The 16,363-nt window shown below is 37.9% G+C and overlaps 1 protein-coding gene across 1 annotated transcript in view; it reads left to right on the plus strand.

Moving 5' to 3' along the window:
* The window catches only part of LOC145992467 (uncharacterized), a 47,178-nt gene extending 31,365 nt beyond the window's left edge, over positions 1-15,813 (plus strand). Inside the window, exons 2-5 of the mRNA XM_083128849.1 lie at positions 5,617-5,752; positions 11,237-11,344; positions 12,532-12,734; positions 15,685-15,813. Coding sequence (XP_082984975.1) covers positions 5,617-5,752; positions 11,237-11,344; positions 12,532-12,734; positions 15,685-15,813 — 576 coding nt within the window. The remainder of the gene's footprint in view (positions 1-5,616; positions 5,753-11,236; positions 11,345-12,531; positions 12,735-15,684) is intronic.
* The last annotated feature ends 550 nt before the right edge of the window (positions 15,814-16,363 follow it).

The raw sequence follows: 16,363 nt of genomic DNA on the forward strand, positions 1-16,363 counted from the left end.
TTTCGCATCACGATTGCAGTTCGAAAAAGTCGGGACAGGGATTGAAAGTAACGCACTGTCCTGACTAAATCGGTGAATCGGACGTCTGGTAGCCTTGCATGAATGATTATAAAACTAAAACCACCCAATATTGCAGCTTGAAGACTTTTGCGCAAGAAACAGATTCATTTATACAGGAGAAAAATTGAAATTTTTACACATTTCAAAAATCGACGATGTTATTTTCGTATTTATTTATTTATAGGTTGACAGTTAAATATTTTAGGGTTCGAGGGGGAAGCATGGCCCACATGCCCCCTCCCCTGGGTACTGACTTTACGTAGACAGTGGAAGAGAAATTTTGGAGAACCTTTCTGTTAAATTTAGTATTTACATTGACCTTATGCTCAGATAGGTTAAACCGTTTATTGACAATCGTGAACTTTTCGTTTAATAGATAATATTTGGTTTTAAACGACGGGAGAACATTGCTCGAATTTCCTTTCTTGCTCTTTTGAGAGAATATATACTTCTACAATAGCAATCGCGTTCGGAAACCGTGAAAAAAAAATGACTTTGTTTTCAAAGGCAGACAAGCTTGGTAGTCTAGCTTGCTCGCGATCAAAGTGACTCACTCACGCTATTCAAGGCCGCTTCTTATCGCAAAACACTGTACTTCGATGCACAGTGTCTGCACCCAGCACGTTACAAGTGACCAGAGTCGAATTTTAAAGAGAATCTGAAGAATGGTAGATTTCATCAGAGGCAGCTAGGTAGGCACCAGCTCAACATGCAATAGTTTAAGTGATAATTCCTGACAAACAAAAAACCGTATTGAATAATTATTGGGATAGTAATACGTGTATCCGCTCTTTTTTAACAATGTAAGCTCGAAGACAATCTGTATTATATTTATTTATATATTGGCAACTTGGTCAACCGGAGGTTATTTTATCGCCTTCGTTAATCAAATTGTCTGATCGTTTATTTTTTGTTTACCCAGGAACATGCCCCATAGGAGATTTCCGAGACCGGGTTACGCTACTCACTCGTAGCTCCCCAATTTCTGCACGATGGTGGGTTGCCACCGGTCCCATACACAGCCCGAGAACCTAGAGAGTGAGCATAGGCGGACTCGAATCCATGCCGTCCTGCAGTCGGAGGTCACGGAGGAGGACTTTTCTTGTTTTACCTTTGGCTAATCGCGATGATGAGGATTAATAATGAATAGAAAAATAAAGAAGGCCACGCACAAAGTAGAGGACGATCTTGAAACTCTTAGGTGACTATTGCATGTTGAGCTGGTGCCTACCTAGCTGCCTCTGATGAAATCTACCATTCTTCAGATTCTCTTTAAAATTCGACTCTGGTCACTTGTAACGTGCTGGGTGCAGACACTGTGCATCGAAGTACAGTGTTTTGCGATAAGAAGCAGCCTTGAATAGCGTGAGTGAGTCACTTTGATCGCGAGCAAGCTAGACTACCAAGCTTGTCTGCCTTTGAAAACAAAGTCATTTTTTTTTCACGGTTTCCGAACGCGATTGCTATTGTAGAAGTATATATTCTCTCAAAAGAGCAAGAAAGGAAATTCGAGCAATGTTCTCCCGTCGTTTAAAACCAAATATTATCTATTAAACGAAAAGTTCACGATTGTCAATAAACGGTTTAACCTATCTGAGCATAAGGTCAATGTAAATACTAAATTTAACAGAAAGGTTCTCCAAAATTTCTCTTCCACTGTCTACGTAAAGTCAGTACCCAGGGGAGGGGGCATGTGGGCCATGCTTCCCCCTCGAACCTTAAAATATTTAACTGTCAACCTATAAATAAATAAATACGAAAATAACATCGTCGATTTTTGAAATGTGTAAAAATTTCAATTTTTCTCCTGTATAAATGAATCTGTTTCTTGCGCAAAAGTCTTCAAGCTGCAATATTGGGTGGTTTTAGTTTTATAATCATTCATGCAAGGCTACCAGACGTCCGATTCACCGATTTAGTCAGGACAGTGCGTTACTTTCAATCCCTGTCCCGACTTTTTCGAACTGCAATCGTGATGCGAAAATGTCTCTTTATTATTGTTTTTCTTTTTTTTGTTAACTCACAATTAGACATGTTCTTTATTGTATGAATAATTCCAAGTACGCAACATAGAATTATCATGACTTTTTAATGGCGTTTGCACTATTTGAACTATTTTGTAATATCTGTCTGTCTGTCTGTCTCTCTCTCTCTCTGGTCTACGTCAATGACAGAAATGCAAGCAATATTCTTATTTATTTTTAACCCAATTAAAGGAAAGTGTAAGCATTTAAAAGAAATAAGAAAGATCATCACTGTTGCTCTTCCTTAGAAATTGTTGTTCTTCGAGGAAGAAAAATTAGAAGGATTTAGTCCAGCACCTTAACACAGTGTCCCACGAGTCTCTCTTGACTAACACTGTCAAATGTGAAGTGATTTTATGAATAAAATTTTCTGCCTGTTTACGTATAACGTTGCACAGATTTGGTAGTTCGCAAACGGTGTAATTATTTCGTGTTATCTTGACTTAACTTACTTTGACTTAATTCCTTTTGCTCCATCAGGAGCATAGGGCTTCAGTGAAACGCCTCCATTTGGCTCTGTGACGTGCCAACTCCTTGACCTCTCTCCATGTTTTTCCTTTCTCGGCTGCTTCTTCTTCTACTGTTCTCTTCCATGTCTTCTTCGGACGTCCTCTTTTCCGGGCTCCTTGGGGGTTCCAGTCTAAGGCTGCTTTCTCTATTGCTCCAGCTGGTTTTCTTAAGGTGTGTCCTAACCAACTCCATTTTCTTCTTTTTATTTGGGTTGCAATTGGCTGTTGTTTAGTTTCTCTCCATAATTCTTCATTTGATATTATTTCTGGCCATTTTATATTGAGGATACGCCTGAGACAGCGATTAATAAATGTTTGTATCCTTTTCGTGTTAGCTTGTGTGGTTTTCCATGTTTCACAAGCATACAGTAAAACTGACTTTACATTTGTATTGAAAATCCTTATTTTTGTCTTTCTAGAAACATTGCAGGTTTTCCAAATGGGATACAGTTGTCTAAATGCCACATTGGCTTTCTTGATTCTATTTTGTATGTCTTCATCTGAACCTCCTTCTTTTGTTATGACACTTCCTAAGTATGTAAATGACTCTACTTGTTCAACCAGCTCATGACAAACATTCAATTTTTCTTTTCCTCTTGTATTGACTCTCATTTCTTTAGTCTTGTTCACATTAATAGTGAGTCCTGCTATCTTTGCTTCTTCCTGTAGTCTTTTTAGTTTCTCCTTCATGTCGCCAAGTCTTTGAGATAATAAGCAGATGTCATCCGCAAAATCTAGATCTTCTAGTCTATCTTTGAGTCCCCATTGTATTCCTCTTTTCCTGCAACCCATCGTTTTCTTCATAACTGGATCTAGGACTAGCAGAAATATTGTCGGAGATAGAATGCAGCCCTGTCTCACTCCATTTGTAACATCTATGTATTCTGTAAGCTGCCCTTCATGTAGGATTTTGCACCTGAAACCTTCGTACATATCTTTCATTAGGTTTAATATCTTCGTTGGAATGCCATATTATCTTACGCAACAGCAAATACATTTCATAAGACTGTTCTGGACACAAGACTTGCATCAGTAAACAATCATCTTGTCTGTTACAGTATCACAGGAAAAGAACATCGTCCTGTAATATTCAAGCCTCTAGATATTTTCCATTAGTAATGTCTAATCACAATAATAAGTTAGAAGAAATAACTCGCATTTTCACAACTACCAATATTCTCGTTTTTAATTACTTCGAAAATTATATCTCGAAGATATCGGTTATACTACAAGAAAGCAAATCAAAATTAAAGTAAAAGTTCAACTACACGTATACCAAACGACATTTACAATATTGGAGGGACAGAATACTTAAAAAAAATTATTGTTTCATTCGAAAGTAAAGGCGTAGTGTAGTGGTTCTTCTACCTGGTTTAAGGAACTAGAGGTTGTAGGGTAGTGGTTACCGTTCAGGATTGTCAATCTGAGGGTCTTAGGTTCAAACCTTTCCGCTGGCAGAAAATTTTCGTAAGTTTTAGACATATCCCATTGTGTTCATTGTCCACTACGTGTGAAACGGAATGATTCAATTTGGAATTAACGATGGGGGGAGGGGAAAATATTGAAGTACAAAATCTCCATTTCAACGAACCGAGAAGTGGAGAAAAATTGAATAATTCTTATAAATATTAAAAATTACGTTCATTTTTTTAATGGTGTAATCGCAGGTAAAATCAAAGATCTTACATGGAAGATTTTAATTTGCTCTGAACTCAGCCAAAAGGCATTTCGCACCAATCTAATATATTCTCCAATACATTTCAAAATGTTATTGAATGTTTCATGTCTATAATTTGAAAAATGCATCCATTCTTGACGCTCAGACGGTATTTTCTGCAACTACCTCTTCTCTCCAGTTCCTTCTCTTTCTTCTCTCCCCTCTTTCCGTTCTGCTTTTATCTCATATCGCCTTCCCTACTTTTCTCGCATCTTATCTCCATCCCACTCTTCTGCACTCCTCTTATCTCCTTTCCTGCCTTAGATTTCCGACTCTACTGCACTATTCTTTCTTTTTTTCGTTCTTCTCTTTTTGTCTCCTTTACTCTACTCTCCACTTCCCTCTTCTCGTCTCCTCCTCTCCTCTCCTCTCCTCTCGTTTTCCTCCTCTTTGTTCTTTTTTCCTCATCTCTCCTCGAATCTTTTTCCATTCTCCTCACTACATCTCCTCTCCTCGTCTATCCTATCTTTCTTCTCTCCTCTACTTTTCCTCTTCTCCTTTCGCTTTCTCTTTCTCCTCTCCTTTGTGACCTTTCGTTTCCTCTCACCTCTTTTCCTTACTGTAGACTCATCAACGATGAAATACTAGAAAACCTATTTTTTTTTCTTTCAGAAAGAATTTTGTCATTTGCGATATAATAGTGATATTTTTAATAATTTTATACAATAATACTTGTTTATATTTCTTTCGCGTGTTTTATAAATATCCATTGTGCATGTGGCAACCCTGAAATTGAGCCTAACTCTGCACGCAACCCACCAACGGCTTGTGTAAATTGGGTTGCCTAGTTTAAAATGTCATTGTCCTAAAACTTTTGAGAGACACTGTACAGGGAGACTACATTGAAAAATAATAAAAAAAAATCACTGTTGTAAGTCGTTTCTTTCTATTCAATTGCGAGAACTTTTCAAACTACCCTCGTACCTACACTTCTCCAACTCCCTCCAAGAAAATCATCCATTCTCCCTCGCCCTCAGGGAACAATGCCTTAACACTTCACCCACCCCCTACACCAAGCTGCTGTGTGTGCCCTGTGCAGGTCCCTATATGCAACTGTGCCCTTTTAACCCTTCTGAAAAGGCTCTTTATATGTTGTTTTTTTTTAAATTTTAAGGTAAGGGTTTTAGATTAAAGAATTAGTGTTGAAGGGTGCAAAATAGCCACCAATGCAGACACACCCAAGAATTTTAATTCATTCTCTCATTGTAGAGCAAACTACTTTTATTGTTATTTTTAATCATTATCTGAATAAAGCAGAATTCTTAAAAATGCAGAGACAGTGGTGATGTGGCATTATATTTTTCAGAAGGTGCAGAGTGCATCAACTAGTACAATGATGTTGTTGGAAGAACTTGATGAAAGAATCAAAATTATTGAAGGGAATGAAAATGTAGAGCTGTCTCAGGATGAGAAGGACCTGCTGGAAGATATATTTGGAATAAGTAAGTTTGCAGTAGGGAGGGAGTGGTAATGATAATAAGTATCTTGACATATCACAATTAGGGCATTTGTATGTTTTGACATCTGTCACAAAGGAGGCTCTCCTTTTATTCATTATGTGATCCATTTGATTAACTATATCTTGTCCAGTAACTCTCCATGTTCCTGTATGTATTGTTTTGTGCTTTTGATTGTGCTAATTAAAATAAGGTTTTTTTTCTAATTTTCAGTAGTTTTATCATGAATTGTATGTTTCCCTACTTTAGTTTCATTATTTTTGCTTTCCAAATTCTTGCATTGAAATCACCCAACATAATCAAAGCATCGTACTTTGGTATCTTGTCACAAATACTTGATGATTCACTATAAGTTTTTGATTTCATCTGTTTGCTCTATTGGGACCATGAACATTGAATGTATACTATGGGAAAATGTAAAACCAGAGAACATAAAATTGGGGTTCCACACACTGAGAAATGTCAAATTACAAAATTTTCCTTTTATTAACCCTTAACTGGTATCATCTCATAATGTAACATACAGAGCATTCCCTGACATTCGCTACGAGACTCTGCGGCAAGCAGCCAGGCATCAATAAAACTTGTTTGTCTTCAAATTATGTGCCTCAGACCAGACACCCTCTAAATACACACACACTCGCCCTCACTTTGCACCAGCATGTGCGCATGTCACAAGATCATGAACATGTTGGTGTATCTATTTGTTGATGTTAGAGATGCAGGAGAGAACATGAAAAAATGGAGCACCAACTGTGGTACTGTTAGAGCACACACTCAATACATCCCATTGTTGCCTTAAATTAGTTATATATTCAAACATTTCATTATCAGAAATTATTTATTTAGGTATTATTATTGAACTCAACAGGTTTACACCAATTTACAGAGTTCATATTGTAATAGAATAGTACAATTTCTTATACAATACATAGAATAACAATACTGTAGAGCAGTGGTGGTCCCTCCATGGAACAGAGGGAACAGGCTGTTCCCTCCTACTTACTGCACTTTTGGGCTATTTAAATTATTTATATTAACATAATAAGAACACTTCTTTCTCCCGAAATCAACGTTTCCAAAAGTAACACTGAAGAAAATCTTTCACCGTGGCTGGACGTATGTTGACGTCACCTACCCCCAACGCATCATGGTTCTCACCCCCATGCTCTACCATGGTCTCTTAGCATCATGCCCTCTACTGTCTGAAGCCGAGTATTTCCGACCACGCGCGAAAGCAAACGATCCCCACGGCACCACGGAAGCTGAACACTCTAGCTGTTCCCTCAGAGAGATATTGCGGATTCACTTTTCTTCCAGTTTTTGCTATGTGCTGAAGTTTAATCGCATCACAAGTGATACTTTTCAGTGTAGAAAGTCCATAACTTCCTTATCTCGTTGAGAACTTGCGTCTACCATTCATAACGAACTGAAAAAATCTTCTACAGTCTAAGCGTCTGCTAAATGCCTTGGCTAAACGCTGCGAAATAGCTTCCGAGGGAACAGCTCACATCCACCTGTTCCACCGACCCCAAGACCAAAGTTTCAAGGCACGCAGCAGCAGGACAAGAAAGCGAATGTTGCGAGTGTTGTATGATCGACCGGCTGAGTACGAAAGCCTGTAGTTCATTGAACTTTGCAGAAAATACAACAAACCAACACACATCCTAACTGAATTAAAAACTAAAACTAAATCATACACAAGGCATTTTCAAACGAGTTACTAAAACTCTGTAAAATGATTAACTGGATATTCTTCCAGTGGCAAATTATATTGTTGTCCTTGTTTAATCCTGAGAAGGGAGTCTGGAACAGGTCGGGTTTTGTCACATTAACAACTTCTACTAACAGGGTGGCTACTCACCGGGAATTTCTTGAATTCCGGGAATTATGCGTGAATTATTGGCTCCGGGAATTGTGCGTGAATTCTGCTTGAAATTTTCTCCGTAGACATGAAAAATTGCAACTTTTTAAAATCCCAATTCCATTGAATTTATACATATTTATTAATGACCTGAAACAAGTTTTTCACAGTTTAGATTTTATTTTTATCAAGGAAGAAAAAGAAAGCTGCGTGGAAAATAAAACAGAATTCTCCCAATCCGTTTACTTTGTTAGTGTTCTTTGCGGAACAATCCATCTGATGGACGGAAGATTATTACAAAATAATATATCTTGAAGTTGATTAGGTAAATTTAAAATTCTTATAGAATTAACAATTTTTCGTAGATTACTATTTCCCGTAACATTTGTGACTTGTGTTTGTAGATGTATTTATAGTCCCGAGTAGCAGTGGCGTGCCCAGGACTTTTGTAAGGGAGGGGTTACCTATACTTTTTCTTGGTAGTCGGCCCTCATTTTGTTATTTTGTCGTATTTTCCTACCATTGACGTTCTTTTTTAGGAATATTGGGCCAAAGGGGGGGGGGGGGTATAACCCCTACCAACCCCCCCCCCCCGGGCACGCTACTGCCGAGTAGCTATGTGAAATGACAAATGTAAACTCTGCGCCTTAAATTATATATATGTACCGTCCAAGTGAATTAGAATTATTGGATTCATTGGAATCGCACAAACCATATAGGCCTATTGTTAATATAAGAATTTGTTTGTGTGTATGTGTGTGGGTGGTGAGAGACGGTAAAACCTTAGTTTGAAATAGAGAAAACATCTGCTTGAATTTTTGTAAAGTTCGCCTTGAAAACCGGGAATTATACTTGAATTTTATTCTGGTCCTACAGTAGCCACCCTGACTAATCTAGCGAACGTCATGAAAAACCTCAACCATCTGCGTGCCATTATTGCATTGAGGAAGTTTGAATTACAAGAATACTCAACTCTATGAAAAAACGTCAACTTAATCTACGAATAAAGATATGAAACAGGTCACAACAAAATATTATTTTCTTTCTCTGATGACTCATAAATTTATATTATCAAATTTTTCTTCGTTGCGCATCAACAATTTTATTTTTAATGTTTTCTTTATATTATATCACATTTGCTTTAAAATTATTATTGTCATATAATTATAACGTGCCTCATGTTTGTCACTTCTGACATTTCAATAAGGGTTGAATTTTACTTGATCTATTGTATTATATTAAGACACCCATGCGAGGGGGAGCAAGTGCAGGTGACCTGTTCCCCTGCCTGATTTATCACCGCACGCCACTGCTGTAGAGTTTCATAATATATTTCCATCTATTTTTTCTAGCCAATGTATTCATAACTGTTTTCTTGAATTGTGAATATGACATTGTGAACAAATCCACGCTTTTATTCTCTTTCTCCATAGCATTGTAGACGCACTCATTTTCCAAATAGGTGACCTTTTCATGATATTTGTTTGCGCTTTGCTCACTTAGAAGGTTCCATCCTTGGGTCGCGTTTTTATGTTCGGAATGCTTATTTTGAATTGTGAAAGCCACAGAGAAGATCGAAGTTTGCCGTTACAAATTTTCCAAAGTAGCATAAGGTCTCGGGCTGTCCTCCTGTGGTCAAGTCTGTCCATATGGTATTGCTCTATTAAGTTAGTATATGATTCGAACCTGGGGTATTCGCCTTCCAGTTTGAATTTCATGTATCGCAATAATTTTGACTGTACACATTCTAAATTTGCGGTATGTTTTTGAACTTCTGTGTTCCATATGACAGAGCCAAATTCAAGTTTTGTACACACTAGAGAATAATACAATATTTTTAGTGTTTGTGTACTTCTGAAGCCCCTGCCCATGCGAATAATAAATCCAACAAGCTTGTATGCTTCGCTTATTACTTTGTCCAGATGATAGGCGAACTTTAATTTAGAATCAAAAAGTATTCCTAGATCTCTTGCCTTTTCTGCTTTCTTAAGGTTAACATTATTTATTTTATACTGGTTTTGCTTGGTGTATGTAACAGAGAAGCATTTTTTAACATTTAGGGAAAGTTTGTTATATGAACACCACGCGCTCAACCTATTTATGTCGCGTTGTAAGGAGGCACAGTCGTCTGCACTTGTTATTCTTTTGTAGAACTTTAAATCGTCAGCAAACAAGAGTTTCCGAGAATCAATCAGATGTTCGGGTAAATCATTAATGAACAACAAAAATAGAAGAGGCCCTATATTGGATCCCTGAGGGATGCCCGAGCTCACCAAAAATTCATCGGATGAGGAGCCTTTGTAGGTGACATACTGTCGCCTGTTCATTAGGTACGACGCCATGAGTTTTCTTAGGGAGTGTGACAAATTAAAGCTACCTAGTTTACTCAGTAGTACGTCATGGTCTACTGTGTCGAAAGCTTTTGAGAAATCAGTATATATCACATCTACTTGCCCCCTTCGTCTAATACTGTACTTGTATAATGCAATTTCTCTCCCAAGATTTGTTTCAATCAAGCTGTTAGGTGTGAATCCATGTTGAAATTCGGATGTGGAATTTTTCACATGGTTAAAAATATGCATGTATAGTATTTGTTCTAGTATTTTCGCAGGAGTGGATAAAATAGAAATAGGACGGTAGTTTTGTATCATATTGTTTTCACCAGACTTTTGAATTGGACATATAGCAGTCACTTTCCATCTATCAGGAAACGGCATAGATGATAGGACAGAGTTGAAGATCATAGACAGAGGAACCTTTAAAACATCAGCACAACCTTTGAAAATGTATGGTGGGATTTTGTCAGGTCCAGCGTACTTCTTTGGTTTTAACTTTTTGATAGCAATTTCGATTTCATTTATACTGATTTCTTGAATATTCAGTATGTCTAGCACTCTACTTTGTAAATGCTCTGTCATAATTTCAATATTATACGTGGACCCGTTGCCTGTGTACACAGACTGAAAGTGTTTCGCAAATTCTTCTGCAACCGCGTTTACGTTTGGTAGGGGCTCACCATTCTCAGAAACAGGGTGTTTTGGTTTGTCGCGTTTTTTACTATTTATATACGTCCAAAAGAGAGAAGGGTCATCCTGAATATTATTTTCAACATTTAATACATAGTTTTCATATGCAGCTGATATTTCTTTTTTTACTAGTGATATAATTCCTCTAAATTTATTAGTATGGTAAGTTGGGTCGCCTACACTTTGTTTCCACTTTTTGTGGTGGTACGCCTTTGATTTAATTTTCTTAATTATACTAGTCGTAAACCAGCTAGGATATTTTGGCGCTTTAACGTGTCTTAAAGGGACGCATTCATTGAGAGATTCATGCATTATATCATAAAACATGTCTACCATTCTATTAACATCATTGGAAAGCTTTAAGATCTCCCAGTTAACAGCAGATAATTTATGGTACAGTTTCTGAAAATCAGCCTTTTTAAAGTTGTAAGAGAAATTGCCCTGTGAGTGTTTACAACATGTTTGCTTTACATGTTTCGCTTCTAAAATAAGACACGGGTGGTGTCTCATCATAACTGTATATGTAATTGTGTGTGTGTTTCATTCTTTAAATGACTTTTATCTCTATCCAAACTGTAGGTGGAAAAGCAGCTGTTATTTACGGAGAACACTATCGAGGTTTTCGATTTCTTAAAGGCCTTCAGTCTCTCTTTGAACTTCCAGACAACTTTGAAGAAGAAAATAAAAGTAAGTGCTACTGGTGTGACATTTTTCATTTTTTAATAGAAAATTTTCCGCAATCTTTTTGTTGAAATTGTTAGTTTATGGCGGTCTTGCTACCAAATGTTTTATATGGTTAATGCCATTGCAAATAGGACATTTTCCAATGTGTTGTATGGTATGAAGCAGCTGCATGCTACCATGCACACTAGCTCTGCCACGTGGCTGAGTCTGTAAATTGAAACTTCTGTCATGGTTACTCTTCGTTTACTTTTGAATCATTTTCTTCCTGGCTTCATTCTTTTTTTGAGTATCGCTTCCATATTTTCTTAAACTATTGTTGTTAACAGTCGGCACAGGGAAGTGTAACATGCAGGCGTCTTTTTAACGTTTCAATTGTATATAGGGTTTTTAGAAGAGAAATTTTTGCAGTGATGGTTTTAAACAAACTAGTGAATATGGGGGTAGTAAAGGTTGTAGAAAAATTTTCCAAATTCTGCCTTCACCTAAACTACAGTTTCCTTTTTTCCTGACGTTTGAGATGATGGTCAATGTATGGTGTGTGGTTTCGGATTATTTGGTCGGGATATGGGAAATGGCTCTGGTGTTTTGTTTGTTGATGAGGGTTGGGGGAGTTAACCATGGTTGATTAGGGATTTGCAGGTGTAGTTTTAGTTTTGGTGGGAAGAGGAGATATTGGAAGTGGTTGGTATGCATGTGTCCACCAGGTGATCTCCTACAATGTGGACATCCACATCTAGGAAGATCACTTGGTGTATGGGCCTCCCCGATGGCGCACTGGTAGCATCGTCACCTTGTAATCAAGGGGTCGTGGGTTCAATACCCGGTGGAGGCACATAGTGGTTCGGATCCCACTTCGAACTGTAGGTCCAGTCCCAATTAGCCTTGCTGTGCATAAAGTGAACTTAAAACACCAACTCAATCAATCAATCACTTGGTCTATAGCTGCCTGCCCCTCGTCTCTCTCTCTCTCTCTCTCTCTCTCTCTCTCTCTCTCTCTCTCTCTCTCTCTCTCTCTCTCTCACTCACTCTCTCACTCACTCACTCACTCACTCACTCACTCACTCACTCACTCACTCACTCACTCTCACTCTCACTCTCACTCTCACTCTCTCTCTCTCTCTCTCTCTCTCTCACTCACTCTCATATATATATATTTCTGTATTTTCAATGTGTTCATTTTCCCCCCTCAGGTGTTACATGGCTCCATCTCAAAATCTTGTTTCAAGTCATAAATATGAAGACGAAGAGAAGAACTTCACAACATGTCCAGTTGATGTATTGGCAGTTCTTGGTTTTGTGCCTATTCGATCTGCGGCAGGGAACTCTCTCTGATGTTGTAAATTGGTTAAAAGAACAAGATGTATACTTTGCGGAGAATGCACTGAAAATGAAGGTAATGCTTTTCTATTTCAAGCACAGAGGTTGTTCGCTTTATATCCGACCATTTTTGACGGGTACTCACCTTAAGAGATACCGCGCCGCTACCACCGATCATAGTTCTATTGGACCCCCAGCATTGTGGACTAACGCCCGGCATCGCAGTTTCCATTGCAGCAAGCTCCGGCGCAGGACAGGCATGGGAATTCTGTCCCACTCCTCCCTGCAAGCTTTCCATAGACCATCCAGGGTGCACGGGTGGCGATGTTGAAGACGTCGTTTCAACAGTCCAAATGCGCAAAAATCCATTGGACTGGCATGGGCTTTTCACAGGAATGTCTTCAAACGTAATGACACGAATTCCTAATCCCTCTGCCATTTCCTGATAAAAACGTAGTGATGTTCTGGCGGTATGACTCGAAGCCTTCTCCATATGGATCATCACCTGGTTCGTGTCTATTCCATACAATTGTGGGATGTCTCTCCGATAGATAGGTGTCAGAATGGAGTCTTGAAAGTATCTGGCATTCACCTTCACGTACCCTCATATCCGAATCCCGTCACAACCATAAAGCCACGAGGAAAACTTTCCCTGCACAGACGAACAAAGTTGCTGCGCCCCTTGCCGTCAATGTCATTTTATGTGATCGCCCGAATGTGACCACCAGCAGTGAGATAGACATATGATTCATCCATTGTGACAACTTTCTTCCATTTGGAACCCGCCAGGTACTTTTCATACAGTTCCCTGCAGTTCGTCTTACGTTCAGCAATGTGACGCGGTAGAAGCTGGTGTACACGGCTTGCATCCCTTCTCCTGATGGTTTTCGTGGGTGAATGTTTTGCAAGGAGAGCCTGTTGTGTGTAACGGGCCACAATAGCTTTCACAGTAGTCACCCCGAGAGTTAACCCATTCTCCAGACACTGTTTCACAATGCGTACGTATGAAAACTTAGCATGGAAAAGGGCCATTACATAACCCTCCCAATACCGGTTGATTTTCGGTGCCATTTGATAACATTCACTACCAACACTCACGCACCTACAAGGTCAGACACAACACTACTACCGCCAGCAGACCCATAGTTCCAGCATGATACGCCAGGTGGCAGCACCAAATCGAAAATGGTCGGATATAAAGCGAGCAACCTCCGTATATATTAAATTTTGTAATTAGGAAATTTACTTTTTTCACCAACTTTGGTATACAATAGGTATTAAATTTCTCATTCAAACATTTTTTACATTTGTCAGGCATAGGTAGTAGTTCAGATATCCCTAAAACAAATTTTCCCGTGCACTTCTGTCATTTGTCAGGATGAATTCTGGAAATTATGCATGAATTATTGACACTGGGGATTCTGCATGAATGTCTTCATGAGCATAAAAATGGAAGTTAGGATAGCCCTACTTAGATCACTTTATATAAGATACATGATTAATAGAGCCCGGAAGTTCAGGCATTTCTTTTCGTTAAAATAGGCAGGCAAAAAGGCATTTATAATGTGGAAAATATGCACTAAAAATGAAAAAAAAAGGCAAAATAAACCGAAAAAAGGCACATTTAGAAGTCGCTTACTTTTATCTATAATTTCTGGCAAAATGTTAAAATCTAAATTGGGAAAAGCATTTCAATTTTCTCCATCTTGATTGCACATAACTACAAGGTGCTTTTTAAGTTCTCAACATTCATTGATAGTCGTCTGTCAGAGAGAATGTTTTTCATAATAGAAAAAGATCTTTCTACTTCGACAGAAGTTATTGGAGCATACATAAAACAAGCTAATGTAGCTGGACTCATTTCGGTAACAACATTTTCACCTTTAAGAATATCACAAATTGTTTTCAATTGTTTCAAGTCCTCATTTGCACCCACTACCCGTTTGCACTTTTCCGCAACAGCTGACCCCTTTTCTCCTGGCACTTCCATCATCTGCTGCATAGATTCCTCGAAGATTTTCATGGATGCAATAATTGTAATTGTCTCTGGCAATGCACCATAATGTGCAAAAATAAATTTGAATAGCACAGGAGTTTTTTCACTTCACGAATTGAAGCCGCTTCATTTTCTGGAAGAGCATCGATCACCTCACTGATTTTTTTAAGGTTGTTAGCATAATATCCAGCTGCTGATATCCAGGTTCCCCATCTTGTCAAGATTGGTTGCTGAGGTAAACTAAGCTCAATCGCAACTTCCTGAAATTTTCGGGTTTGAGAGGGAGATTTCAGAAATATCTTCCTTGTGTTCGAAATCAACCTGTCCACTTCAGCAGTCAATCATGCACAAGAAATGTTAACCGAAAGGCAATATCCTAACTCAGCAATGTTGAAACATGCGTCAGTTCAATATTACTTAAATAAGGCGAAAATTATTCACATAATAAATGGAAGAAAAATAAATGCCAACAACGTTTTTTGGGAGAAAAATAATTTATATACACATTTTTTTTAAAAAAAATGGTCAAATTTCATTGAAAAAGGCAAAAAAAGGCATTATAATTAAAAATAGGCAGTGGGGTCCCAAATAGGCAAAATGAAAAGGCTTCCAAAACATTCGAAACAACATAAGAAACGTATATCCGGAAAAAAAATTTCAATATATGCAGTAGATAAAAAGAGGCATTTTGCCAAACTTCCGGGCTCTAATGATTAAATAAAATGTAGAAGTTTTGTCATGCCTCTTTTTTTTAGAAATAAAGATAGGATTTCTTTGGTCTTAAATCATTGATCCAGCTTCAGAATACCATCGACATTGAATTATGTATCTGAATGTTTCTGAATGTTTTGAGTAAAGCATTTTTTGAGTAAATGAAAGAAAAAGTTATTTTTTATGCACACACATAAATTGTTTTCTATGTTACATAAAATACATGAAGAGAGGATATTTAAAAATGTAAAAACGTTTTGCACTTCAGTACCCCAACATTTATGAAGGACAGGTAATAATTGCAGTGAAATCTTTTCAGAACAGGCTTGGACAGCCCATGTGCACTTGTGGAAGCTGGCAAACTTTGCTCAAGGCCTTCTGCTTAATTTTCTCCTTCCCAGCATTACCAGTGTATGTGTGGTACCAGTATCTGCATGTAATAGAATGATGTGCGGGGTTTGTGTTGATTATTCAAAAATTGTATGATCTATAAAATTTTATTTGCAATTTTTTTTATGGAAATGTTTTTCACATTAATTGTAATCTTCAATAAGAGCTTTACAATATTAGTTATTGTTTCATATTCTCCTAAAGTGGAGGACCTCTTTTGGTCAGTTCTAAATTATTGTCAGCATGTGCGAAGAGACGTTGATTCAAGGATCACGGCCAACTGGGGGGAAAACGTATGTATGTATGCGTGTGTGTTTGTGCGTGCATGCTTGTGTTCATGCTATGTTTGTGTGTGCGTGTGTTTGTGCATGCATGCTTGTGTGCATGCAACTTCATAGCAGCTTCCATGTATTTCGTGCATAAATCTCTGTTGACATTGCTCCCTCCAGAAACATATCTGAAATGTTGGAAAATAAGCACTTTCAAGTTGAACCAGTTGTAGATACAAAACTTTTTTTACATTTTTGTACATTTTATAGATTGCAATACACCATAGTAGAGAGGACAAATAGAAAGGTAAATTGGAATATAAGCTTGAATTTTGAATG

This window comes from Lepisma saccharinum, chromosome 9, assembly GCF_977018435.1.
Source record: "Lepisma saccharinum chromosome 9, izLepSacc3.1, whole genome shotgun sequence".
Lineage (NCBI taxonomy): Eukaryota > Metazoa > Arthropoda > Insecta > Zygentoma > Lepismatidae > Lepisma > Lepisma saccharinum.